At 46.4% G+C, this 27,634-nt stretch overlaps 1 protein-coding gene across 7 annotated transcripts in view; it reads right to left on the bottom strand.

Annotated features, from left to right (window-relative positions):
• The window catches only part of CTBP2 (C-terminal binding protein 2), a 145,792-nt gene that overhangs the window by 25,289 nt on the left and 92,869 nt on the right, over positions 1 to 27,634 (bottom strand). The window contains exons 1-2 of one of the 7 annotated variants that reach the window (XM_075504362.1): positions 9,641 to 9,662; positions 8,786 to 8,926 (exon numbers count right to left, since the gene is read on the bottom strand). The exons of 3 other annotated variants lie outside the window; for them this stretch is intronic. In XM_075504362.1, the coding sequence (XP_075360477.1) occupies positions 8,786 to 8,926; positions 9,641 to 9,647 (148 nt within the window). In that variant the 5' untranslated portion in view covers positions 9,648 to 9,662. Of the gene's footprint in view, positions 1 to 8,785; positions 8,927 to 9,640; positions 9,663 to 9,935; positions 9,960 to 11,651; positions 11,677 to 22,010; positions 23,708 to 27,634 lie in introns of those variants that run through there. 3 more of the 7 variants (XM_075504361.1, XM_075504369.1, XM_075504370.1) reach the window with 3 other exon arrangements.

The raw sequence follows: 27,634 nt of genomic DNA, 5'->3' as shown, positions 1-27,634 counted from the left end.
CGAAAGCACTTAGCTACAACCTACTTGCTATTAAAGTTGATTTACTTTTACAACTAATGCTTTATAAGTATATCATAGGATTTTATCGCAGTTACACTGAAAAAAGAAGGGCACGTGTTGAATTCTTGTTGACATTTAGAACAGCCCAGAACCATAAAAACACAGCAAACAAAACTTTGGGCTTGGCAGTGACCACCAAAACCCACCTGCTCCCCACGGGTTAGCAAACAAAATCTGCACTCCACTGCTTCTGCGGCCCCGAGCGTGGCCCCAGCCCGGGTGGGAGGTTGGGTGCCCTTCCCCAAGCTCCCCAGCTCCTGGCCCAGAGAGCAACGGAGAACAACAGAGAGCAGAATCTCACCCAAAGAAGTCACTGAGGCCGCCAGGAAACCCACCATGGTGGAGGACAACCCTTAAGTAGATAGTTCAGCTCAGCATGTATTTCAGCGCGTGCTGTCCTTAACAGAAACGCTTTCTTGGATCGGGCTGATATCCCCTCGAGGCGCATTATCAAATATTTGCCAGGCGAGAAGGCGCACTGTCACGGGAGATAAAGAAGATGATTGCACCACACAGCACCGGAAAGATGTACATGAGAATTAATTTTATCCTTCGGAGGAACAGCTTACGGAGGGAGGCTGTTCGCCTTGTGGGTCTTCCCAGCTACGGAGGGTAAGCGAAGCAGCTCATCTGGGAGCATCGTCCCCAGGACAAGCCCAGCAGCTCTGCCTGCAACTCTGCCTGCAGATCAGCAGCTCTGCCTGCAGCCCAGCAGCTCCGTGTGGGCACGGCCCTGCGGGCAACAGCAGAGCTGGGGGAACAACCAGCTCGCTCTGACCTTCCCCTGGGGTTATACTTTCTGAATCTTACAGAACCCCAGTATGTTCTGGGGTTTTTTACTACATATTGGAAAAGACCGGTTCTACCTTGGGCAGGATTTACTGGTCATGACTGCATTAAGATGGAGCTCTGTATGTAATGTCCTAGGAAAAGTATGGCAAAGAAACTCACTCCTGCTTTGACCCATGTTCCTTAGCTAATATATTTTATTAAATATACAGATACATCAGTATCTGATACTGATGCACCAGATACATCAGTAAAATGAAGAAGGATCCCACACTGTGTTTGCAGCCACCTTCCCAGAGGAGCTCTGCCGGACAGGTCAACAGGAATGGGGTGACGCAGAGCCCAGCAGCATCTCCCACCCTGATGTCTTCTTCTGAGTCACCTGCAAGGCTGCTCACCCAGCTGGAAAAAAACCCAACCCATAAAACACCCCCAAGAAACCTGAATCTCTTTATCAAACTTCTGTGGAAAAACATTTTAGAGATGCCACACAATACAGTCCTTTTTAGCTATTTGTGCCCTTGAGCCATGCATTAATACAGCTGAAACTAAGCTGGATTGAGGGAATTTTAAATTGATGTATTGGACGATGTAGAAGGCTATAAAAAAAAAAAACCCACTCCAAAAAGAAAAAAGGAAAAACTCAACACAAAACTGGATTGTAAGCTGAAGATTTCATGAGGTCAGGGTGAACGTACAAAACCTCTCACTGGAAATGTTATCAATAATAGTATCTTATCTCCTGTAACATAGAAAGTACACTGATTAACAATACACTGATTAGCAACAAACTCCCAAATCTTAGAATATTATAATTTAATCATGGTTTTTTTAGACTGAGGGAAAAAAGTAGTGGTGAGGACAGAGAATTCTCTGTATTTTAAACCTTCTGGCTTTGCACCCTTGTAGAGCCTTACTAGCTGCTCACTAACAATTGCTGTACGCTGAGCACATCTTGAAGTTGCAAAAGGGCATTGTAAGTATCTCAGAAAGAAATAAGAGCATGTCCATACACTTACGAAGACTTCTCAGGAGCACAAAAGAACACACTTTTGAGACTGTATGTAGAAATTTTGACTCCATGTATACAGATGTCGGGTTTCTACTAGTAAACTTCAAGCCAGAAAAAAGTCTTTTGTAATTCAGGGGTATTAAATCTTTCTTTAAATGTCCAAATCAAATTAAACCAAATGAGGTATTTTTTGTGAGTTGCTTTTAAATTCAGTTCTTTCAAATATCCGTTAAACCTTTTGAAAATTAAATGAATTTTATTTTTAATGTAATGTGCAATTGTGGAGATCTGAAGAAAAGCATGTGGTCCCAAAAGCACGTGTGTTTTTCTGACTATAAAAGTTGGTCTAATAAAAGATATTATCTCTCCCTGCAAACCTTGACTAGCTTCAGTTTTCCTGGCTGAATAAAGATAACAGAAAAAGTTTAATGATTAACTTTCATGTTCTCTATTTTCCACCTTTATCAGGCTTTTCCTGGCCGCTAGCATTCCTGCCTTGCTGCAAAACACGGGCTGCAGGTCTGGGGGCTGCATGCACCCACCTGCAGGCATAGATGGGAACCTCAGCTCCAGCCTCCAACCACCTCCTCCTGATACATCACCCCATCGACAGCCTCTGGACCTGAATGTGGCCGGAACAACCCAAAACTGTTCCAGAAAGATCTCAAGTAACATTGGAGACGTGATTTTTTTTTTGCTACAGTGGAAGGAAGCTCCAAGTAAGCACTGGGGCAGAAGCTGCGGTGTCTCCGGCCACCCCACCTCGCCTCCCTGGTCCTCTCAAGACTTTTGGAGGCTGAAACAAAGCCCTCCAGAGCTTTCCAGCTGGGCTATTCTTGGGCCCTGGATGAGCAACATGCACTAGGAACGGGTGAGAACATACCTAACATTTTTTCTCATCCCTGACCCTAAAAACGTTCTCCTCTGATTAGTTATAACCCATGGCCACACATTTCACATCTTAAATTAAGACAGTGGACCAAGCAATGTCTACTAAACACCATCATTAACTTTGATACCGACAGTACCTGTTCAACCTGAGACACTGCATCTGCCAGCACGAGTGATGATCACCCCGTTGAGGGTTTCCGCATGGGGTTTTCCTGCATGCCCAGGGTGGGCTTGAGTCAAGGCTAGGTTAAACTCTTACTGTTTTGCAAATCCTACCCTTGTAGCCACTTCATCCCCACCTCTCCCGCACCAACCAGAGCGCACTGAGCCCAGTCAGCTGCATGCAAGCGTCTTCTGATTTATGGAAACCACGTTGAATGTCCAAATACTGCACAGCTCCTTGAAAAATAGAGCTTACAACCTCCCCAATTTATCATCAGTGTTTAAAATAGTATCAAAACCCCTCACAAGTAATGATAGATGAAAAATTTATCTTAAAACAGAGCTATTTAAGATATGATAATCTAGAAAAATCTTTGCTAATCTGCTGCATCTTTGAGCAGAAGAAATACACGCTCCCTGGGTTTCGTAATAAAAGAAAAATGAACATTGGCAGAGCAAGCAAAATAATCTACAAATACAAATCAACCTTTTCTCCTTGTGAGCCAGAGTAGCCCAAGGGATAACGGCACAATCATGCTTCTGATGTATTTATACAGCACGTTTCATCTTCATTAATCTAGATAACACACTGGCAGATTCTTATTTTTCGATTCCAAGAACAACGAGCTATTCCTGTGGTACGGTAGTTCAACACCCACCCTCAACCACGCGGGGCCCCATGGAGGTCTCCATGGGTTCCTCCTTCCTACCCTCCCACCACCTTGGGATGGGGCTGTACCGCTGCAGCCCTGGCTTGTCCCAGGGCTTGTCCCAGTTCCAGGCTGCGTCCCAGCAGCCCCCGACGTTCACCACACTCATTTGGTCACAGCGTGGGGCACGAAGGAGCTCATTGAAGCATGGGGCAGCCCTGCCCTTGCCTCTCCGGCTCTGATGCACGGCTTTTCTCATGGAGGCAACCTCAGCAATGCAACAAGAGCTAACAGAGAGAGATCAGGATGCTGGAATAAAGCACTCCTGCAAGGATCTGTATTTTCTCTCTTTTTTTTGTGAGCTGACATGTGGGTCAATAATCTTCATATTTAAGGTGTCTTATGTTCTTGCACATGCAAAAAAAGATAGCTGCACTGCAACTCCTGCAGCTGCTGGGAGGCATTTCCTACAGACATCCTCAGTGCATTAAGTGACAAATGAAATCCAAAGCTGTAGAGAAACTGACTGCTCTTGAAACCACGTTAAACTATAATGGGCTGAAAACGTCTTCATTTTTATGTCTCTTCACTATCACAGAGAAGAAAGTCAATGCTGATGTAGGTAAGCACAGGCTATGGGTTTATCTAATAATGTATACTGAAGATAGTGAAAAATATTTCAAATCTGCCCACAGTTATAAAACTGTGAATCACACTGAACGATACCACTGCAGTAAGCCATTTTCCTCTAACGGTTTTCTATATTTTATCGGTTCAATAAAACCCATCACCTATCAACCTAAAAGCTGTAGTTATACAACCTATGGTTATTCTCAATTAATTGATTTTTTTAATTTTAAAATTGTGCCACAAACCCACCGGAAGAGCGAGGTATGGCAAAATGAACTAATCAGATTTCATTTCTTTCTTGGGGAGGAGGTAAGGGAGGGGAACAAAGGAAGAGTCCTGCACCAAAGTTTCAGAAAGTTGACAAAGTTTCCTGCCTTGGAGTAGAAAGCACTTGGCAAAGATGGATGCTGATGCATCACACCCCTGCCTACAAATCTGTACACTTGATTACATCATACAGACTACAAAACATACCAAATGAACCGAGTGGGCTGAGAAAACTCCCTGGGATCATGAAAAAGAAGGCTCCTGCTCCAACAATGATCTTACATACTGCCTGTGTCCTAGGGGATCCCAAAGCCCCTCACACGTGAGCTGCCACTGACATGAAACCACCCCGCTGGCTGTAATCAAGAGGTACAGACTACGTGGCAAAGAGGTGAAGTAAGACATGGTACTCATCAAGAAACCCAGCTAAACGAGCATTTTACAATCTTAGACACAAATACGTCTGTTGTTTTCATGGTTCATTCCACAAATACCCAAGAGGTAAACTGTACAGTACTCAGCGTAATCTATTCATCTAATTAATACCTTTGGTAGTACAAGGAAAAACCCAATATCATGAAAAAATCTGTAACACGTGGCCAGCTGACTTTCTTAAGAGCACTTAAGAATACGGAGGTGGCTTCGTAATTACCCCCAAACCCCTTTCCATTTAGTGGCATTACTTTCGGCAAGAGTTTTCCCACCCCTCTCCCTAGCTCTCAGCCCAACAAATGGGTCACCTTCCTTGACCTGTTGTGCTCTCTCTCTGCAAGCAAATTCTGTGCCCATTTGTTTCCCTGATACCCTCTTCCATCAGAAGGAAAAAGTTGATTCTTCTGCAGAAATGTGTTAGAAGTTGCTCTCGACAGAGGGATCACCTAAAAGAAGATGCACAGATCTCAGTCACAGGGTCTGGAAATGATTTTGTGAGTTTTCTAAAACAAGCTATTTTGTTGCCCCTCAGAAGAAGCAGACCCTGAGAGAGGTGTATTGAAGGAGATCCCTCTCAATGCCTTGTTCAAGGTCTAGCCAACTGACATTGATGGGTTTCAAGATTTTTTTTTTTGCTTTATATGAAAGGCAAGGGTCACAATTCTTGAAGGACTCCTTTTCAAGCTCTCATCGAACGAGCATGATGGGTCTTCTGTACCAAACGCAGCCATGCTGCTGTGCTCTCCAGCAGCCCCGCAGGAAGCGTTGGAGAGGACGTTGCGCAGACACCCACGACAGAAACACGTCTCACCATCTTCTGCCTCCTTACTTCAGACTGAGCTGGTGAACCACGCTTGCTGCCAGCATTAGGTACAGAGCGCACACCAGGACTCCTCCCCGGCATGTGCCTGGAGTCAAGCATTCAGCCAACTTTAGACTGCTTCGCTGTTTCTGCCCCTGTCAGGCACATAAACAAAAAATCAGTTGCTACTTCCTTGCGATTCACATGAGGAGTGCCTGGAGTCAATGGGTTCAGTGTGGGGATCATTCAAACCAGCTGTGGCCAGTGAAAAGAATCCATTCTTCATTCCGGCGACCAGGCTTGCTAGAAAGTAGGGAGCAAATGTTCCACCCAAAATAGTTTTGGTCTGAGCACAAGAGAAGCTATTGGCAACAACAACGCTGAAAGAAAGAATGCCTTAGCATCAGGCTCAGATGCCTTGCAAATGTATTTTGTATCCTCTACCCCAAATTGTATTTCTTTCTGCCTGTAACAGATTACGTGCTTTAACCAGCTCTGGCAGATTGCTGAGTGTCTTTATTTTGGCTAGTAGAGAGCTCCCTTCCATATGGGACCTATCTAGGACGGAAAGTAGATCTACTGGGATGGAGAGCCCAACCCCAGCTGAGCACCGGGCCACCATGGCCCTCCACGGTGAAGCCAAGTCGTGCAGGAGTCCTGGGCAAAGGGTGCAAATCGGGCAGCTCCTCGGCTGCTAACCTTTCCCCGGAGCCATGCGGCCAGGCAGGGGTGCAGGAGTATTCCCCCGCGCTGGCCATGCAGTGCAGTACCTACACGATGCATGCATCTGCTGGGTATGCTCTCCTGTCCCAGCTTCCCGGCCCACCCCGGACTGATGGTGTAGAGCAGGCTGTGGGCAAATCCTCCCCCACGTTGTACGTACCCCTCACCGTCCCTCCATGCATCCAGTTTTACCGCAAGGATGTTCTGATAGTATTGCAACAAATGCTGCTTTTCTCAGAGAGCTGTAAACGGCCACAGCGACCAGGTGTGAATAGCTAGGTCTTTGCGGTTTATTTTTAACCTACAATGAATCTGAAAAGCAGAAGGTGCTGCTGTTGCTAGGGTCACAAAAGTAGAGTAGCAGACACGAAGAGTTCCCTCTGGGTGAGCAACCAGGCCTGATCTGAGCGTTTCCTCTGGGTTGACTGGCAAGAGCAATTAATCCTGACTCAGTGCATATGTTCCGAATTTTGTGTACTTCAGAAACGAAATGAGAAAAAAAAGTTATTGTGCTTCGCTGTGAAATATCAAAAGCACTGAACTGTGATGCATTAACACGGCATTGTCTTCAGGACTCTCGCCCAACTGAAGGCTGACAAGAGGAGCTGGCACACAGGCATTAAGAAGGGCACATATTCTTTCCTCACACACCCAGGTACTTTTGCACGGCACAATAACGCATGCGAATATGTCTCCATCCTCTTCGTACAGTTATCAGTGCAGCATAAAGTAAGGACAATGCCCATTAACAAAAGATACAAGAGAGAATAACAACTCAGATAAAAAAGATTTGCATTTATAAATGTCACAATAGAAAGGAAATTATAAACCCCTGCAAGCCAAGTTTCTAATTTGGTCTTAATCCAAATTAGACCTGGCTGGGCATAGCCGCGCCAGCGCTGGCTGCCTCTCCGTCTCCTTTCCATTGGTCAGGACAAGCCTTTTCCCAAATCACAACAGCTGGCTGGAGCAACCCTCCACCTCCTCTTTCTCGCTACAACTTTCCCTTAGAGCATGATGACTTTTAAATCCTTTCAGGCTCAAAGCCCAGTAAGCAGTAAAGCCCAGCACAAAGTGTATTTCTCATAACCTTTTTTTTTCATATAAGAATCCAATAGAAAAATAACCTCAGCAGTATTTGTCATAGCCAGAGGTGGATTTGAAGCTCTGACGAAGTCAATGTGCTGCGTAAGGCAGTGCTTGGTGCAGCACGCCTGCTTCTTAACAGAGTTAAAGGAAAAGCCTTTAGGAAAAGCCCTAAGCCAAAGCTCCTATCTTTCTTCAGCTATAGTAAGGTACGACTTAAAATCTTTTGGGGAGCTGGAAACTAGTATGGACAAAGAACTCAAATGAACAGCCACAATGGCTGCAGAGTGGTTTCCTTAATTAGAAAGTTGGCTGCGTTCGTAAGGAGGAGGAAAACAATGCTACAGACAGCCAAGGCAAAGAACAAGTAAAAACTGTAGCACATGCAGCTCTGGAGGAAACAGAAACTGGCCCTATCAGCCCCCCAGATCCTCCAAAACCACTTGTAATTATTAGGCTGAAAATCAAGCGTGGTCCTGCTGCTGAATCAGAGCAGTACAAGCTTGTGAATATGACTTATCCTTAATTAATACATTTTGACAAGGCTCAAAGCACTCCCCAGACGATTTAAGACACCGTAAAAAATCAAGGAACTGACAGTTTTTGACCTCAAGATGTCAAATACAGAACTGCTGTCTAGTTTTGATGAGCTGTCACTCTATCCCCCGGACATCCCTACTGCAGCTAAACATTTCACGTCATGGGCTGCAACCACACAACGTAGTCCATGAGACTACTGGCACATCCTCAGAGCATCAGTCAACCCAGCTTCAACAGCGCCTGAGAATCCCTGTCGATACAGCGGCAGTGGTGTTCTTCCCAGCCCTCTGCCCTGCTCTGGTGCTTGGCGATGGGCAATAGGAGAGTACAGAGACATCCTGCCCTGTGCGACCAACTGTAAGGAAGCCTGAGAAACCCAGACCTTGCTGCTCGCTTGCTGGCCAGGTTTCCCTGGCTGTCCTCGTGGATACCCAGTGTGCTGCTGCAGGAGAACTAGAGAGCCGCGTAGCAAATGGAAAACACTAACCAGGAAGGTTGTGTGCTTTTTTAAACAGCAGACCAGATGCCATGCTGAAAGCACAATAAACTCTCTACAAAGAGACATTTCAGACTGTGCTCATCTCTCAAGCCAGTGCAGAGTACATCCCGACAGAGAGTAACCATACAGAAAAGTGTAGAAAACCACAGGTAGAGAAACTGCAGCTTTCCCTTGTGCTGGTCGCATGCGGGTCTGTCAATCCTACCAGCACCTGACACCTGCGATCAGAAAGAAGCTGATACCTGTCACGCTGAGACGATCGAGCATCCCGCTATGGAAATTCAAACAGCCGGTGCCAAAACAGCGCTCCCGGGGTGGGGAAGAGGCAGCTGTGCCATGCATCTGGGGAGACCGGGAAGGCAAAACGAGAAAACACTTCTTGGCTGCAGCAGAAAACAACATACTGATGCCTCTCCTAAGCACAAGCCTCTGGCCAAGGAGAAACGTGGGTCGTGGACCATTTCCAAGGGTGCACTGGAGATGCTCTTAATGTAATTGAACATGAAGCTGTGGCCTCCCAGGGCTGTGCACACTCCTTGCCATGGCGGGCTGCCACCTTGTGTGACTGAGTGCGGGGTGTTTGTGTTTTTCTGCTTCAAACCAGCCGCCAGAATGAAATGAAACACGAGTGTCTGACATGAGGGAGGCTGAGGTCTGCAGACAGGTGACTGGAGAGCGATGGCAGCAGGAAGGCTGAGTTTTTGGAGCGTGGCTCCAAAAAGAAAATCTCAGAGGACACACTCGTGATCCTCTTCCATGCCGGAGATGAAAAAGAATCATCCCAAACTGGACAGGGAGAGGTGTAGCTCCTCGGAAGGTCTCTGCCCCAAACACCTCTGCAGCAGGAATATGGCCATCACCTCAGGAGACCTGCAAAATTACCTTACGTCTGACACCCAGGAGCTCCGCGTGGCTTGATACAAAGCAGCAAAGCACAAGTTACATATTCTGTTTACGAGAAAATTAATCTTAAATGATGTGGAGTGAAATCTTGGATCTGGGAATCAATTTTTTTAAAAAACAATTTTAACTTGCTATTTTGCCAAATTCTGATTGAAAATCATTGCTCAGACCCCAAAGGCTGACAACCCACTTACCAAACATGGCACTGCTGTATTTGGATGGACTCAAGTCAGAGTACTTCTAACACCATGAAGGGTAGAAGCTAGAGGCAAACAAACAAAGTACATAACTACGCCAACTTGAGAGGAGGAGTGTACGAAAAATTCGAAACACAAACATTTTGTGAATGTTAAAGGCGGCGTTGTTCCCAAGCATGGAATACTTTCCTAGAAACTGGCTACCTTTAGGGCACCGGCTGTCCTGCTGCAGTATTTTGCTTGGCTTACTGTTGCTGATTCCGGTATTTTTCCCTTTCTTCTGCTCTCCTACCTTCTTCCTTCCTCTCTCACTTCTCCAGATATGTTTGCACTGGAGGAAAGCTGCTCCCATTGACTCTGGGGGGCAGTTTCCAGCCTTGCCTACGCTCAGCGGTGCCTGCAGCCTGGCTGCTGCCTGGGCTGTCCAGCATTTCTTAGTATGTACTTCTTGTTCAGTACTGTGGTGCTTTGACTACGTGCCTTATGAACTGATTAAACGAACAAATATGTATGAGGCATATTAACTCCACATGCCTAATAACTTCCCAGAGTGGGAGTAAAGGCAATTGGAGATTCCCCAGGAAACTATTCTGGTATGCAAAGTATGGCCAGATTCTCCCCATTACAAGGGGCATTGCGGAGAGGAATCACGTAGTCTTGGTACCTGGTGCAGGCAATCCACGACCGAACCATAAAACCACCAAAAGCGAGACAGGAATTGCATTGCAAACTGCTTATCTCCTCGAGTCCAGCTGCTGCTCTGGAGCCTGAGGGCTTTGGGAGGAGTGTGAGAGGCTTTTCAGAAGGAGTTAAAGCAGCACTCTTCTGGCATCTGATGCCTCTTCCTTCCTGGAGCAAAAGCGGCTCACTGTCCCCCTGGGAGAATGATGGAGCATCTCCTTTGGCTCTCATTAAGTGCTCTGCAACTTCCCGTACCGTAAACTGGTTGCATAACACAGATCTGCACTGTGCAAAACCTCGCGAGCACCGAGCCTTGAAGGAGCCAATGTTGTTTCTCCCAATCCTTCTGTGAGATCTGCTTTCCATATGTCTCTGCCGATGTGCTTGCCTTCTTCACGACTGCGAAAGACCAGTCTCCCTCTCTGCTGATCCTACCCCCCTCCCTGCCTCAGCGCGCCTGCCGGCTGCGCACGAATGCACACGGATGGGTACCAAATGGTCGGGTTCGCTTTTCTCGGCACCACTCTTCTCTCTAACGCCACCACTACTAAGGACATAACAGTGTGGCTACACGTTGTCTCCAACCTCTGCTTGAGCAGTCCCACCGCTGTACCGGGGACAGAAGCCACAGTAGGATGGGACTTCCCTTTGCATTTCCCAGGACAAAGCTCATCTACCACCAGGAAACAACTACCAAGAGAGAAAAATTCCGTTTCAGAACTAAGCACAAGTTACAAAAGTCGTATTTACTACCAACTTCCCAAACTCCCTCTTTTCCATGTGCCACCTTAGAAGAACAAGACAGTCAAACGGATCTGCTCTGGATTTCTCTTACACACCTCTCGCAGCTGCAAATCCTTTACAAGGTGCTTTTACAAAGCAAAGCACCTGTTTTGCACCCTGAGCACTACCTTCCTTCTGACAAATATCTCTGTTTACAGTCTGGAACTTTATAATATTGAGCCATGATCAAACGCATTATCTCCACACACTCCTGTCACGCCAATATTGCACAACTGCCATTTCCCTTTCTCCTCCTCAACTGCCACCACGATTCACATTGCCATCAGCTTTCACAAGTGACCTCCCTCAGTTTATTGTAGCCCATAGTATCACTAATCTTAAAATTATCCCAAAATATAGATAGACAGATATGCCACTTCTGACATCTTCTGCCCCGTCTGAGGATACTCTTCAAGCCCCTCTGTAAAACAGCCAGCTTTGCCCTTCCCACGGACCCCGTTCCTCCTTCTCAGGGAAGAGCCACTGCTCCCTGCCCACTATTCATGCTTTGGCGGTGGAGCAGCCAGGGAAGCTCCTTCTGTGCCTCCTGCTCCACAGCTCTTGCAAATCCATCTCCGCTCCGCTGCTGTCACATCATGTCCCACCTCCTGCTGCCGTAGCGCGTCCCATCCCCTCCCCTGGGATCCTTTTCTCCAGGGCAGCAGGGGGGCTCAGCCTGTTTTGGGACCTCCCACGACTCGCCCATGACTTCCCACCCGCTTCCAGCTAGAAGTCCTCTCCTGCTTCGTTCTCAGAGATACAAAAGCCTCAGTTTTTTCCCCTTTCTGCTTTATTTACCTCTAACTCTGAAGCACTTTTTCTGTTTCAGGAGAACGGAATGCTCTTTCCAGCCACCTTCCAGCTCTCTGTAGACTTTCAGATTTCCACGCTAATGCTCCAGACTTCGTGTAGTTCAATCAAGTTTAAAGTCTCAGTTGTTGCTCTTTGCACAGCTACCACTCAGCTGTGCCCACTGAAGCATGTATGGCAACCCAGCCATTTATAATGGTCAAAAAGCCACAACAGTTTATCAATTCTTTTTGTACAGCACCCTCTCTACAGCAGAGCACAGTGGGTCCATATCTATGAATCATTTTCATTTTCGGAGTTATTTTTTTTTCTTGAGAGCATTGCAGTGAGCTAGTCAGCCTGGCTTATCTGTTCATCAACAGGAGCAGAGGCCAGCCCGACACACCGCAGATTTAGGCTTGAGTAAACCAAAAATGTGGTAAGTTGCCTAATCAGAACAAGAACAGGAATATTACAATTTCAGTGGCATATTATGATTTCTTGTAAAACTGAAATATCAGAAATGAAGAAAATAGAAACATTCAACCATATGCACAACTAAACCACTTTAAAATGACAAACCAGAACCATAGCTCTTAGCACACAGCCAGTACTGCACCTCAAAGTCCGGCTGACCACGCAAAAAGAACCGACAGCTAAATAGTCAACATCAGCGCTGATCGGTACTAAATTTAAAAGCAATTTGAGCTTTAATAATTCAACAGAATTTAATTTGCTGGTAGTAAGAAAGGTGGAAGTTTTTTTTTTCCAAAGCATGACACGGATGGATATCCTATCTCTGTAAGGCACACCCAATTTGTAGCAAGTGCCGGGCATGGGGCCAAACACACATAGACACACACACACACACACACAGGCGCACACACAGACACACAGACACAGACACACACACACACACTCTCACACACACACACACACACAGACACCCACACACATACACAGACACACACAGACACACACGCACAGACACACAGACACACACAGACACACTCACACATAGACACCCTCACACATAGACACCCAGACACCAAGACACTCACACACAGACACACACAGACCCAAGACACACACATAGATACACACACACACAGACACACGCACACTCACACATAGACAGACACACACACATAGACACACAGACACCCACAGACACTGTCACACAGACACCCAGACACACCCAGACACACTCACACACATACACACTCTCACGCACACACACAGAGACACACACACACAGAGACACACACACACACACACACTCTCACACATACACACTCACACACACAGAGACACACACACACAAACACACACACACACACACGCACACAAAGCCTCCGCGTCCTCCAGATCAGGCCCACAAGCCACAGAAATGGAGATCAAGCAAGAAATCCTCTAAGAGATTTAACATGCAACATTTGAAACCAAGCAATATTACCGATATTTATTTTACCCGTAAGCCCTCTCTTAGAATTTTGTTTCAGAAATTTTCAATTGCAAACTTGCAAGTGTTCAGTGGAATTCCTTTTTATGCCTTGCTTCAGACTGTTAATAACAGCTCCAGTGCTAATGACCTAACTCCTGAACGTACAGAGGAAAAACAGCACTTCATGAAATATTGATACACACTTGGAAATTTGACAATTATCTCCAGAGCTCCTTGGTAAAATCTGAAAGCAAATAAATAGCAAACATTTCCTGTACTCATTAAAATACTGAAAAACAGAGAAAGAAACCTACTCATTATCCATTTGACAAATATAACCTATTATTTTTAATAATGCACAGGCATTCAATGCATGAAATTTACAGCTTCTCTTGCTTAAAGAAACCATTGGTTTTGTAGATCTAATTTTAAGAAATGCAATAAAAGTAAGTTACGTGGAGCTGGTTGCTTTTGCAGGGGAGGGTAAAATCATTCTTCTATTGAAATCAATGGCAAGCCTACCATTTTTTAGATGGAAGCACAACTTCACTCACTGCCCTATTTTGGAAGCTGCTTGTCCAGAAAGAAATTCTCCAAAAATTAGAAATATTAATTTCATTGGCCTTTCTCATGCAAGCTTGGGAAACAGAAAACTGGAGTAAAAAAGAGCTGATGAGCCAGAGTGTGGGGCTGCTAGTCCACACGCTATCTCTCTGTATCTTGCTTATCATAGGCCAGCGAGATGATACACAGGCTCGTGCTCTGGCCAGCACACGGCACGGGAGACGCCGCACTGCTGCTCAGGAACACGTGCTTTTAGGACGAACGGCAAGTACAGAGAACACTTTCCCCTTCTGAATAAATATGAACCAAAGGGGAAAACCATAAGCATGACAGGTTGCTCGGCATTGCATTACAGTGCAATCATCGGTATTATTATAGTAATTCTGCTTTCTGGACCTTTTAGCCCTGACTGCGGATGAAACAGAACCACAACCTCTGCAAACAAGAATGAAAGGGAAATTTAAGAGTCTTAAGCCAAATGTTTCAGCTGGTAAGATAACAACTTCCACTCTTATGCAGGTCCTCTCAACATGAGCAAGAATTCAAAGACAGGGAAAGCTTGAGATCCATAGGAACTGGAACTGCTGGCCAGGTGGGATAACTAAAGCTACATTTCGGCTTTCCTGATTACTTCAGTGTCCCAACAGGACAGTTTAGATACTGATAAGCTCTCTGCTGTCCACACTGAATACTCTCTTTTATCTTTCATAATACATACTAGTCAAGATTCCTTTCATCGACAAAGCAAAACATATGCACTTGCATGAACTACTGTACTTTTTGAATATTCATTTAAAACTTTATAATAAGGCATTCAGAGGAAGGCAAAGGACACAACAAATGACTGTGTGTGACATTACCATTCCTGGGGTTTTTTCACCCTGTGAGTTACAGTGGGAGACTCCAATAAGAGACTGGACCATCATAAGAAAAGGCTGACAATCTATAGAGTCAGTAAAGGACTGACAGGAGGCAACTTGAAACCGCTCAGGGATTTGCATTGTTAGAAGAAGCACCAGGAAACGTGTTAGGGTTAAGAAGACGAGCAAGAAATTCAAGGGGGCATCGTCAGGTTCTTGCATCCCACCACCCTACGACTCCCGATGCAGCTCCCTGGCATGGAGGTAACCCACCTGGAGATACCACCTTCACATCTGGAAAATACACGCCAAACGTTTCAATGGGACCTCAGTTTTGATCTTCTTTTTCTGACTTTTTTTATTGAAAGTATATCCTAAATCATTACTTATCGTTGTGTTTGCTGTCTAAGCAAAGTTCCTTCTGCTTATTTACTTGCCAAGTAGGTACAACAACCTAGGAAATAATAAATTGCTTGATAACCAAAACAAGTCACTTCTGGCAAACAATGAAGACTCTTCAGAAGTACTGATCCAAATGGATAATGACTGATATACACTGATCATATTTTTGAGTTTTCTCCCCATTTTCATGTGTATATGTATCTGCATATATAAATAAAACATGAGAATGCCATCTTGGCTGTTCATATCAGTATTTACCAAGGATCTCCACTGGCTCCAGCCGTTCAGGTAAGCCCTGCTGGTTTCCTTCTTACAGTGACAACGTGCTTATCACTTGGATTACAGAGCCTAAACCACCCTCCTCCCGGGGACTATGACGCTTTCGGGAACTGCGGGAAGAGTACTGTCCTCTCGCTCTTCTCCCAGCCTCTCCTTGGCTGCCTCTTCTTCCATGTGCAAGATGTGGCGAGAGGCCACTTCCATTGGCCACCCTATGTTTGGTGGTTGCACCCCCAGGGCCTGGGGTGCTCCCGGGAGCAAACGCTGCAGGAGGGAAGGGACCACAAGCCTCCATCACTGACCCCGCTGCTGGCAGCGACAGCATCGGCTGTTCAAACGCAGAGCACGCTGCTCGTGCACGTGGCAGTGGGGTCTGCGGACACTCTTTGCAAACAAAAAATGAAATTTATATATTTATGCCTGGCAAATGAGGCTAGGTCAACGTCTTCCAAACTACCTGAGACCTGGAGACATCACACGGGGGAACTGAACTGCAGCAGCCTCGCAGGGATGCTGTGTCACACGGAAAGGGGCACAGGGTGGCCCCGCGCAGGCAGGGCTGGCACCACGTTACGTCGTGCCATGGGACCCACGTTTAAGCCGATTGTTGGCCTCGACACCCTTTGCACTGGGGGAGAGGGCGGAGGAAGGAAAGCTGGGCACTAATCCGCTCCATCTGCTCCGGAGCAGCTAATTGGATTGGGAGTGCAGGAAGCAAGGCCCCCGGACGGGGCGCTGGCAGTCACGCCGGCCAGGCACTGGCACTCCGAAACCTCCTATTTCACTAAATAACGGTGCTTTAGTGCAGGGGGCAAGGGCCCCACCACACTGCCAAACCTTTCCTAAGGACGCACCCGGTTGCACTGAGGCAGGGCATGGCTGCCCAGAACCTCTCTAATGGAGAGGTGGAACTCATATTGCCTAGGAAAAATAACATACATGATGCCTCCCCCCCAAGTAACGTTTCATCTTTAACAAAACACTAGAAACAGCAGACAGAAGAGATTAAATATTAGCTTTCTTTACCAGAAGCCAGCGGAATGCTGTTCATGTCAGGTTTTATTTAGGTGCAAAAGTCAAAAGCTCATCTGCCAGTTCCTATATATAAACCTTATTAATATATGTCTTACGTCGGCAACATTTATTCTAATCAGTGGCTTAATGATTTTGGTCTTCTGCTTTTTAAGGATTCAGCTCAGCACCTACTCTTTCTTTTAAAAATAACAGACAATTCAGTTGTGCAGCATTTTCATTAAACTGGTCTGTAGCGTAACGCTATGGGAAAGACAAGGAGAAGAAATATAAAAAATGTTTAATACAAGAATGATCAGAAACCTTTAAAATTGTTTCCCTCTGTGAACACTAAGTTTGTAGCTATGGAAACTACTTATGAGAAAGCTAAAAAAATGTCAGCAAATACAGTCAGAGAATGATCTGGATATATGAAAGTCCTAACAATGATAGAGAACTACAGACACAGGGTAAAAGGAAAGTGTAAATTGAAGATGACAACACTTGTGCATCTGACAACATGTTCTCCTCCGACAGGCCAAATTCATTTTTATTGCCATGGCACTAAAGTCAATGAATTGCAACTGGAATGAGTTTGACACTTTATATTGCTTTTGATAAAACCATTATAAAAAGTGTATTTCAACCTTTAAAAAAGAATTTGAAAAGCGTATCCTCTGCAATCAGTGAATCATGTGCACATATTGGCCAAGATAGTCAATATTTTATCCAGGTAGTTTTCAGCACATCTCTCGCGCTCTCTGTACTTCAGCCATTTACCCTACTAATGTGAGCAGTCCTGATGATTTCAACTGTAAGATCCACACACGATACACATCTGCAGGCTCATCTACCAAACTGAGACTGGTGAGAGCATGCACATGCAAGTAACACTCAGCCGGGTCTCTGTGAGCCTTTCAAAGGCTTTCCCAAACTCATTGTATTTCCAACTAATACTTTTATCATATTGCATATCAATGTCTTGCAAATGGTGCTGTGACCACCGGGACAGCAGATACTAGCAAGACAGGTCTGCTAATTTCAATCAAGTATTTTTGTACAGAAGTCACAACACCAGTTAAAATCATTAGTCCGTGGTTTTGCCAGTGAATGCAGTGCAGATGTACTTTACCTGGAGTAACACACTAGCTGGGAATGGCTCCAAGGACTTGCTATGGTCTGTCAGGTCAATGTGCAAATTAAATCAGATTTATTCAGTACACTGAGCTTCCTTTGGTGCTGTTTCAGTCTGGATTGTTAATTGAGCTGCCTTACGTGTATACATTGTCATTACATGCTACAGTCTGTACAGAAAACATCGTGAAGAAAACCTGAAGTTGATTTCTGAACTGTCCGCTATATGGTACATTGGGCAAAGAATAAACCAACCTCAACAAATGCTTGTGGAATTTATACTGTCTATGAAATATCACCGCTAAACTCTCTCTGCCCATAAAAAGCTATGACAATTTCAATGCGGTACTCTTAAAAGAATGGGCAAATGTCACCCTTTTAACCACCCTTGAACAACCGTCATGGCTCTTGCTCCTGACTATGCCCTCTGCTCTTTGGGGGGTGCCCACATGAAGAGCTTCAGCCTGCAACTGATGTGCAGTTAACACAATTTTTATCTATCACAGGGTGGAAAATACCAGTAAAAAGGATCACAATCAAGTGTTAAACAGTATAAGCAGAGCTGAGCTAATCACAGTGAAAGGCATTTCTAGCTGGGCTCTAAGCTGATAAAAGAAGATGAGTCCTCTTCACACTGGCGAGACCTACTTGTCCAAGGAAGGCAGCTACCCTCAGCCTGGCTTTCCCTGCTCAGGAAAAGGTCAGGCTTTTAACCAAACCTTACAGCTGAGTAATTTTGCTCCTCCTTCCTTATGATACCTACCCAACCTGTATGGGGCAGCCCTGTTCCTCATCCCTGTGGGAAGCATCTCCCCCTCTGTGATCATTTGCTTTCATATCTTCATATGTAAACTAGAGTTTGAAAAACCATCCAAGACACTTATTTGCAATGAATCACCGTTCCTTGTTGGAGCTCCCTAAATCCATCATCAGAAACAGAAATCTGGACAGACTCCTCGTTTGGGAGAAGTCTAGGCTAGCTACAAAAATACAAGACTTCCTATCAGCCAACTGCTTCAAGACTGAAAATTTGGATACAAAAATATAAACTGAGTAATCATCTAATAAAAATACTAACCAACATAATAATTTGAAGATGTAACATTTTGGGGGTGGAGCTCACGTAATCTGATCAGCGACTGTTAGACGTGGTTTGCCCTTACCAGCTTTGCTGACCTACACTATTTATTCCCCTGCATTACCACCCACTTCAGCACGAGGCTGGCCACAAACCTGCTCTGGCAGCAGACCGCCAGCCGACACGGTTTAGTCGCTCAGACTTTGCCGGGTTTATTCCTCCTGCTTGCCACTGAGATGACTTGGTGTGTTCACTACCTGTGACGCTACGGATGGCGAGGCTGCAGGAGCAGCTGGCTCCAAGGATGTTTCTCCCCGGGGAAGCCATTCTTGACAGCTTCATGCACAAGGTCTCAATGACGCAGAGAGCAGCAGCTTTGCGAGAGCCGTGGTTGGGGAGTTCCTGGCATGGGAAGCCAGCTCCGCTCTGGAGACATCGCCCTCGGCTCCTGTGCCCCACTCGCACTGCCACCATAGCAATGGGTTTAGGGTGCTCATTTACCACCTTCTCTTCATGCAACTCTGCAGTTCCCTGGAAGGGCAATTTATCTAACTTCTTCTTAATGATTATTTTATGAAATGCAAAGAAGTTGCAGCAATAAATCTCGTTGCTGATTTTCCCTTATCTAACTGTACCGAAGTAAGGGGCCCACAAGCATGCGGCGTGTGCCTGTATGCCTGCCCAGGTCACTGTCTCTACCATCAGAAATACTGAAGACGCCTCCCTCTCACAAGCCCTCTGCCCAAACTCCAAAGTAAACAGCAGATGTGCAGAATCCACATGGAGTGTCAAAGCTCAGCACAAAATCACAAATCGGGTATCTAGAAACAGCTCACTGTAGAAAGACTACAATATATAGTCCAACAAGACTTCAAAAATAACCAAAACAATCTATTTTAAACCCCTATCCATACAACAAGCTTCAAAATATCACTGGACTGTAACATACATTTTATAACCGTCCACCGACTGAGAAGACATTAACCTATACCGACAGAAAATATTTGCAGCTGTTTAGAGATAGAGTTTAATACTGAACTTGCTTTCGCCTCGCAACTCAAGTATCCACAGCCAAAGCTACAGCCAGGAGAAGGCTCGTCGCTCCTAAAAACGCATCCTGTCTCTTCCTGCTGGCAAATACAATTTTCCTGGATTTAGTCCGGTTTCTGTCATCTGCTCAATGTTTTAAAAACATCTTAACATATTTGTAATACTCGCTTATCACCTCGCATGTAAGTGTGAACACACCTTAGCAATGGTGCTCCTTAAAGAGTAATTCCTCAACACCGCTCAAACATCTACAAACCGCCACGCCTTCAATTTTTAATCCATATCCTTTCATTTGCCATGTGTCTTACCTTGGCTTCTACTTTTAAAATATAGTTTAACAGGAAGAAAAACCTCTCAGGCTATTTGGAAAATAAAAAGGGGAAATAAATAAAAATGAAGACAATTTTACAGGTCCTACTTCAGCTAAACCTTTCAGGGACTTCAATGAGAAGATAATCTTTCTGTGATTATGGCCAAACCCTCTCGTTGCTTAGCAACACATAATTAAGGAATATGTTTTCAGATCCGCTTTGCAAGCTGGCCATTATCAGATGAAATTACTGGAGCAACAAATGTCATCCTCATGCAAATGAGTTGGTCGTAGGCAAAAAAAAAAAGAGGGGGTTGAGTAGCGAGAAGGAGCTCAGCGGCACAGAAACGCTGCTGGCTTCCTCTTGTTGCGCACCGGTAATTCTTTTAAAGGGAAGGGATAGTATCGAGATTTTTAGAGAATAGGGTTTGCAGTTTATATATGCAACACGCAGAAGGAGGGGTCTGTTTTTCGTGGCGGAGGAGACCGCTCCCAATGCATGTGCTCTGGCGGTCCCTCGCACCAGGGCTTTCACCGCATCGGTACCGACCGGCTCAATCAGATGTACCACAAATAAATGAACATATTTGTGTTCCCCGCATTATGCCAGTTCGCCTTTTTTTCAGGCTTTGGGAAATTGTTTATTTAAAAATACTGCCTGGATGTACTACTTTTGCATCTGATCCATGTCAACACAGAACGTGTTGCTTAATATTTAAGCATTTTTTAGAAATCAATACATTATACCAGCTACATAAAGGATGCATAAGTGTGAAAGAAACAGCATCTACTTCCTAGCTGTGTAATTATGGTAAGCCAGGGAAAGGGGTGCGCCAAGCGTCTGCGTTTTGACAACTTTATCATTTCCACTCACAAAATCATTCTTTATTTAGATTCCTGTGGAATGGCATCACCAGTTTGGCACCGTCTCTATGCCTATAAATGGTATCCTTTTATTAAAGCTTTGTGCGCGTACACTGGTACGGCACATTGTTCGAGACTTGTTTGCATGGGAGTTCAGCTGAACTGCACAGGGAGAAAATCCCCTGCTCACAGAGTCACTACCAGAAAAATCATTTCAAGGGATTTCTTTCCCTGTTTTTCAAACAACTCAAGCCACAAATGAATGGATTTGCCAAATTTCCTCATACTTAGCAATGTGGGTTTGCGGGTTAGTTTGTGTCAGGCTCTGAGTGTTATCATCAATGTACATCTCTGATGTGGAGGAGCGGAGCCTGCTCAGCTTATCCAGCTTCACATCTGAGCAGCCAAGGGCCTGAGCACTTCTGGAAGGGGAAGGGAAGATGAGGAGCCACCATTCATTTTTATTGTTCTAGTGCTTAATGACAGGCTTTTAGTTTTAAGCACAGACCTATTACTTCAACAGCTCTATCACTTCACTTACAGGCATCTCTAGAAGGAAATCAAGGGTTTTATTTTGTATGCCTGATAAAACAGCAAATTAATAATAAGAAGAAAAGACTTAGGTAATGGCCAAAGGTAAGTCAATTCTCAAATAACACCATTAGCTATCTGATGAATTTAGTCAAAACAATGCTAACCATTTCCTCGGAGGAACACATTTGTGCCTGATAACAGCGGTAAAAAGTCAATCTGCAGCAAACCCTGTAGTCCTAATTGCTCAGCCAGCGCGGTATCTAATCTCCTGTTCTCTCCAAACAACAGGAACGGCAAGATTAACCCTGGAAGCATTATCTGAGATACCACTCACTTTTAACTGCAGTTGGCTAAACAAAGTATTTGGAATTTAACCACAGAGCAAGAACCAGCATCTTTAGCTCTGCGTAGCCAGCACAGCCCTGCGAAGAAATCCCATTTGCCTCCTTTTCTAAATAGGAAAGTGTCTAATATTTAAGCATGAAACCCCAATATATTTGACTGTGTTTTTTCTGGGGGGGTTAAGTAAGCAACAACAAGGCAGTTCTAAACTACCGTATGGGCTAAGACCCTTCGGAAATTACTTGGTTCAGGCGAGGCCATGGTGGAGACGATGACTGGGGGCCCCGTGCGCCTGCTGAGCTTCGGGTACGGGGAGAGCTGGGCAGGGAAACCGGGTCCGGTGGGTGCCAGGCTGCCGTCCCCTGGTGCTCCCGGCCGGCGGAGGAGCTGCGGGCTGCCGTGTGGGCTGGGTGCCGGCGATGCTGCCGCTGTCCGCTCCCTCTTCATCAGCTCCATAGGCACGGTGTAGGTGGTGGGGTAGGCCGTTTTGGGGCTGGCGTGCGGGTTGGCCGTGGTCATGGGCATGCCGGCCGGAGCAGAGTAGGTGGAGGCTGGACGCGGGTGCGTGTTGCAAGGCAGGGGGGTGTTGTATCCAGAACTGGGGAGGACGTGTGGCCCCTGAGCAGTCCCCGTGGAGGCAGGGTAGGCAGTGGTCTCCAGCAGGTGCTGGGTCGGGGCGCTGGACGGCCGGCGGTGCATCTCCCCCCCTCTCGGGGAGAGCGGCTGCAGCGGAGGCGGGGGCTGTGGGGCGGCAGGGCCATCTGTGGTGGGCCCCGAGCTGAGGGGTGCCCCATAGTCTCCTGGCAGCTCGCTGCGGTGGCTGAAACTGTTGGAGCGGGTCCTGGGGCGCAGCGCCCCGCTCCTCCGCTCCTGCCTCTGCAGCTGCATTTCTGCCTTGTAGTTGTGGGCGATGCGGGAGAGCACACGAGCCTGCCCCAGGTTTGGAGCCACAGACTTGATGTCGTTCTCCTCCATCATGGCCAGCAGGTTCGGGGAGTCGAAGCCCTGCTGCAGCAAGGCGGCGAAGGTGCTCTCTGAGACGCCCTCCGCACGCAGAAGCGCCACGAACTCGGGGTCGAAGCTCCTCTTCCCCTCTGGCCCAGGGAAGGCGGGGGACACCGGCGGGTGGGAAGGGGTTGCCACCACCGCCTCGTAGCTGTCGTAGGGGCCCTTGGCACCGGCACTCTCCCGGCCTGGCCCATAGCCGCTGCTGGCACTGCCGGTGGGATCCACCACTAGGCAGGTGGGGGCGGCCTGCCTGCCCCCCGCCGGCTCAGGGGGCCGCTCCGCCCCGTCGCCGTAGGCCTGCCTGCCGGGGAAGGCGGGCGGCTCTGCCGCGTACCGCGGGCCGGGGGGCTCTGTGCCGTACCGTGCTGGGGAGACATCTCTGCCACGCATCCGCTGCCCATCCAGGGCCAGCTTGGGGTCCCTGTAGAGGCGGGTGGCCTCTGGCGGGGCAGGCGGGCGCCCCGGGGCCTGGTCCCAGGACAGCCGGCTGCCAGGCGCCCCGTAGCTCGCCAGCGGCCTGCTCACCACGTGGTCGCGGTAGCAGCGGGGGTCCTTGGGTGACCTAGCCGCCAGGGACGGGTCGCTGTAGTAATCCTGGGGTGGCAGGGAGCCCCGGCCTGCCATGGCTGCCTGCCGGTCGCAGTAGGCGAAGTCAGGGACGGAGCCCTTCCTGAGGGGCCCTGGGGTGAAGGCGGCATCCTGGTACGGGTACGCGTCTTGTTTCAGCTCCATGCCGCCCTGCAAGATGATATCGTTGGCTCGCTGCGGCTCATACCAGCCACCCTCGCCGCCGTAGGTCAGGGAGCTCCTCCGGCCCGGTGGCCTTTGGTACTCGAAGGCATTCTCGCTCTCCCAGTTGCCTTCATACCAGCCGGCAGCGTCCCAGCTCTGCGAGCGGCCGATGTTGGGGTGCTTGCTGGGGATGGGCATCGTCACGAGGCTGCTTGCTCCCGCCGAAACGGAGAAGAGGAGGTGCCTTCCTTCTCAGCGCTTCTCCAGCGCGCATCAAAACCAGACCGTGTTCCGCCTGAGCCCTCCCAGGACTTCAGAAACCACCGACCGGCGGTTTTGCCTTTCAAAGTGTTGCCTGAATTATTAATTCTTTGAAACCTTAGTAGGCAAAGCATACAGCGGCCGCTGCCACCCGCTCTCGCTCCAGGTCGGCGGAGGGAGAGACCCTTCCCGTGCAGTGCAGCCGCAGAAGAGGGCGGCCGTGCTCAGCCCAGATGCTTTATCCTCTGCTGCTGGGGACGGCGCGCGCACATGGACAACTGGCCGAGCAGTGTGTGGGGATTAGGAGCTAAATAAAACCGCTAAAGCCCTCGCTCCATGTGACATCATTTTAGCCCGATGAAATCTCCTGCGCCAACCCAGCCAGCAACCTCAATGCAATTTCTCCCCAGGGAATGATATTTTTTTTTTTTTTGCATGTTGGTTTTTTTTAACACGTGTTTCATCCGTTTCAGTTGTCTCCTTCCTCGTTAGCTCAGGGCTTCTGTCCGCACCAGCACCCACCAGGAATCGGCAGCAAGATAACAAAACGTGCATGTATCCGCTCGTCCCCACGCATGCGCGGTGCAAAAATAAAAAGGAAAGCTTCAGTGTCAGCTCAATCTTAATCCACCCTGATGAAATGCTAATCCACTGCACACAGCTAAGGACAAGTTAAATGGGAGCAAGCAGGCAGGCCTAAAAAAAGGCCAATGCAAGATACTCAAGAATACAAGAGAGATTAGAAATTAGTTAGGTATCTGTTTAACACTTTATGAATATTGTAATTTGCTTTGGAAATTACATTTTTTGTTGTAGTTTCAAATTAGCCGTACTAACTAGGCTCCAAAAGGATTCTTTACATTATTATCATAATACGCAAATCCTTTCATCATCCCAGGACAGAAAATTGTGGAGGTGTAATCTGGAATGTATAATTTTAAGACCCTAGCAGAGGTCACGGAAAAGGAGGGGAGGATCAAAGGATCTAAAGCCTGGTCTTACAAAGCAAAAAGGAATAGTAGACTTTTGCCTATTATCTCTGGCTTCCTTTGGAAAAACGACGTTTATGAGATGGGAAAACACTCAGAAACATCAGACAAAACTCAATTCGTATCTAGCGGTATTTCAATATTCATATGGATTAAGCTTTTTTTACACTTAGAGTAGGCAAAAGGATTTAGATGGAATCACACCACAGAAAATTGTTATTTGGGAATGTAATAAAAATTTCCAAATATAGTCACCGTTTTCCGAGGAGATAGTAAAATGGCTCCCCAAAACACGTATCTAAATTATCACATGCTGCTCATGCTCAAATATTCCTTTTCAAAGAAGAATAGGTCAACCGTTACTTATTTTGCTAACCACTGCTAGTGAAGCAACATTTTCCTTTTTTAATTAAAAAAATTCAGACGGAAATGATTTTGCCTTTCTCTGCTGTGATCACAAATTTCTTCACCTCCAACATGCCCCTTCCAGGACGGACCCAGTAAAAAGAATAACAGTCACCTTCCCTGGTCTGTTTGCAAGACAGCTTGCGCATTTTTCCCGGCTAATCCACAATAAATGTTTAGTGCACTAGCCATCACATGATAGACTATTGTGCTATTACGATAGCTAAATCACTAATACAGTCTAATGCTTATACTTGCCTATCATACTAATACCTCTGGGCTATATTTCTGACCCAAATACTGACAGGATCTTTGAGTAATCCCTAAATTTCTTTATTGCAGTAAATATTATAAATCCTCTTCAAACATTCTCTCCTCCAATTCCATCCCCAAGAACCACAGTCTTTAAAATTATGTTGGATATTACAGAGACATGCAAAACATGGGCCCCAAAAGATTATTTATGCAATTCTCAGAGAATATCTGATTGGCATCATATTGAATTAACTAACAAACTTAAGGCACACTGGAAAATTTCTTCTTTTGTGAGAGTCAAAACGGGAAGACACATTTGTGGCTTATAAATAAAGCAGAGAACATTTTAACAAACAAAAACATTTTATTACAACAACATTTTGCTAAAGAATAAAATGCATTCCCAACTGGATACAGTAAGATCTGTGCCATTTGTTTGTTCTGAAGCAGCAGAAGAAAGCTACCAAAAATGTATATGAAAAAATAATAAAATCCTGGTCTATAGATCAAGGGCATCTTCCACCACTGTCTTCAAAGAAATCGCTAATGAACATAGCCACCATGTTAAGCCCTGGTTGACAATGGAAAAAAACACACCACAGAGAAACTAAATTTCAAAAATGCTGATCTCGAACAACTGCAAGGGAAGTCAGAGGGGAGCTTTGAGCATTTACTACCTCTGAAAAAAACCAAAAGCTTTAATAAGCTCTTGGGTTGCATGACGGACACACAAAAGAGACCTCGCCCAAACCAACCCATCTGTAAGTGGTGGCTGTGCCCTGCCCGGCTCCAGTGCACACATGGGCGACAGCAGGACCAGAAGACCCATCTCCAGACTCCCTTCAGCCCAACTGCAGGAGCAGCCGCACGCCTGGGCTCTGAAAACCACCCATGCGCCATTGCATCAGCCTGCCCTTGCACGGGCGCAACCTTGCAGCCCTCAGGCAGAAGGACGTGCTCTTCTCGCGCCTGCTTCGCAGGAGCCAGGAAACTTCGACTTTCAGACCTGCCGCTGGGAACACTCATGCATATGGATGATATATCCTATACGCACTGACCTCAATGCAACAAATTACTCCTGTGCTCCAAGCTAAGCACAGGTAAACGCTGTAGGACTTGTACTTGGGGCTGTAGGACTTGTACTTTTCCCTGCAGCCATAGGGTAGATGTCCTCTTTGGAGGGCTCTTCTTGCTGTCCTAGAGCTGCCGCCAGCCCTGCATCTGGCAGGGAAGATGTGCCCAGGAGCCGTGGAGCTGAGCAGCCTCCCATGCCACCATGGCAGCAACGGAAATGTTACACTCCCAGTGAATCAAGAAATTAATAAGAAATGATCGGAATGAAATATTTATGGATGGGCAGTAGGGGCCTTTTATTTTTTCTGGTTTTGGCGCTCTTAAAAGCAGCGCCTATGCAAATTCCTGTAACTCCGCAGCTATTTCTGAATTGTGACCCAGGCAGCAATGGCCAAGAGAGGACACGGAGGCAACGGGGCACAATCCAACATAACTGATCACATCTGCGCTTCCCGGGAGCGGAGGAAGCACCAGCACCCGTGTTCCTGACATGAGGGGGAGACGAAGGACTACGGGACAGGCAGAAAATTTATTCTCCCTTTATCTTTTAATTCTCAAGGTATTTGGGGGAAAAAAGCACACACAAAAGCACACACAAAAGCATAAAAAAAAAAAAAAAAGCTGATCAAGAGATTAAATGCTCTGGTATTTCAGATCACGTGAAAAATGCACGGTTTCGACTTAATACCCTGAGTTTCAGTTTAGTGTGGCTCTGATACCCGGTAAATTTTGCTATGATACAGCAACTGCAGAAGTCTGCTCTGAAAAAAAGGTAACGACAGAGTAGAAGAAAGGTGGGCCATGGGTTAAACACCACTTTCAAAAATGGATGGCATGAAATCTGGTTCTGGAAACAACTCGCAGCGGATATGAAACAAGTATCTTACACAGTGCTAGAAAGTGCAGTTTTCTTCCCACGAGGAGAAAGCCTGGTTTACACATAAAACCTGTGATAAGAAATCAGGACACTAAAGCTGCAACACAACTGTGTAAACAACGTTTTTGGTGCCTGTAGCACTGACTTGGGGGAGGTTGGATGTGAAATTTAATTCACATTGATTTAAAACATTTCATTTCAAATTTTAAAAGCAAGTTGCTGGAGAAATTACTCTGTGCAACAAAATACTACAGATTGTTTTTAG

This window comes from Mycteria americana, chromosome 6 (assembly GCF_035582795.1).
Source record: "Mycteria americana isolate JAX WOST 10 ecotype Jacksonville Zoo and Gardens chromosome 6, USCA_MyAme_1.0, whole genome shotgun sequence".
Classification (NCBI taxonomy): domain Eukaryota; kingdom Metazoa; phylum Chordata; class Aves; order Ciconiiformes; family Ciconiidae; genus Mycteria; species Mycteria americana.
The sequence above is the reverse complement of the archived record's forward strand: the minus strand, read 5'-3'. Positions and strand labels throughout refer to the sequence as shown.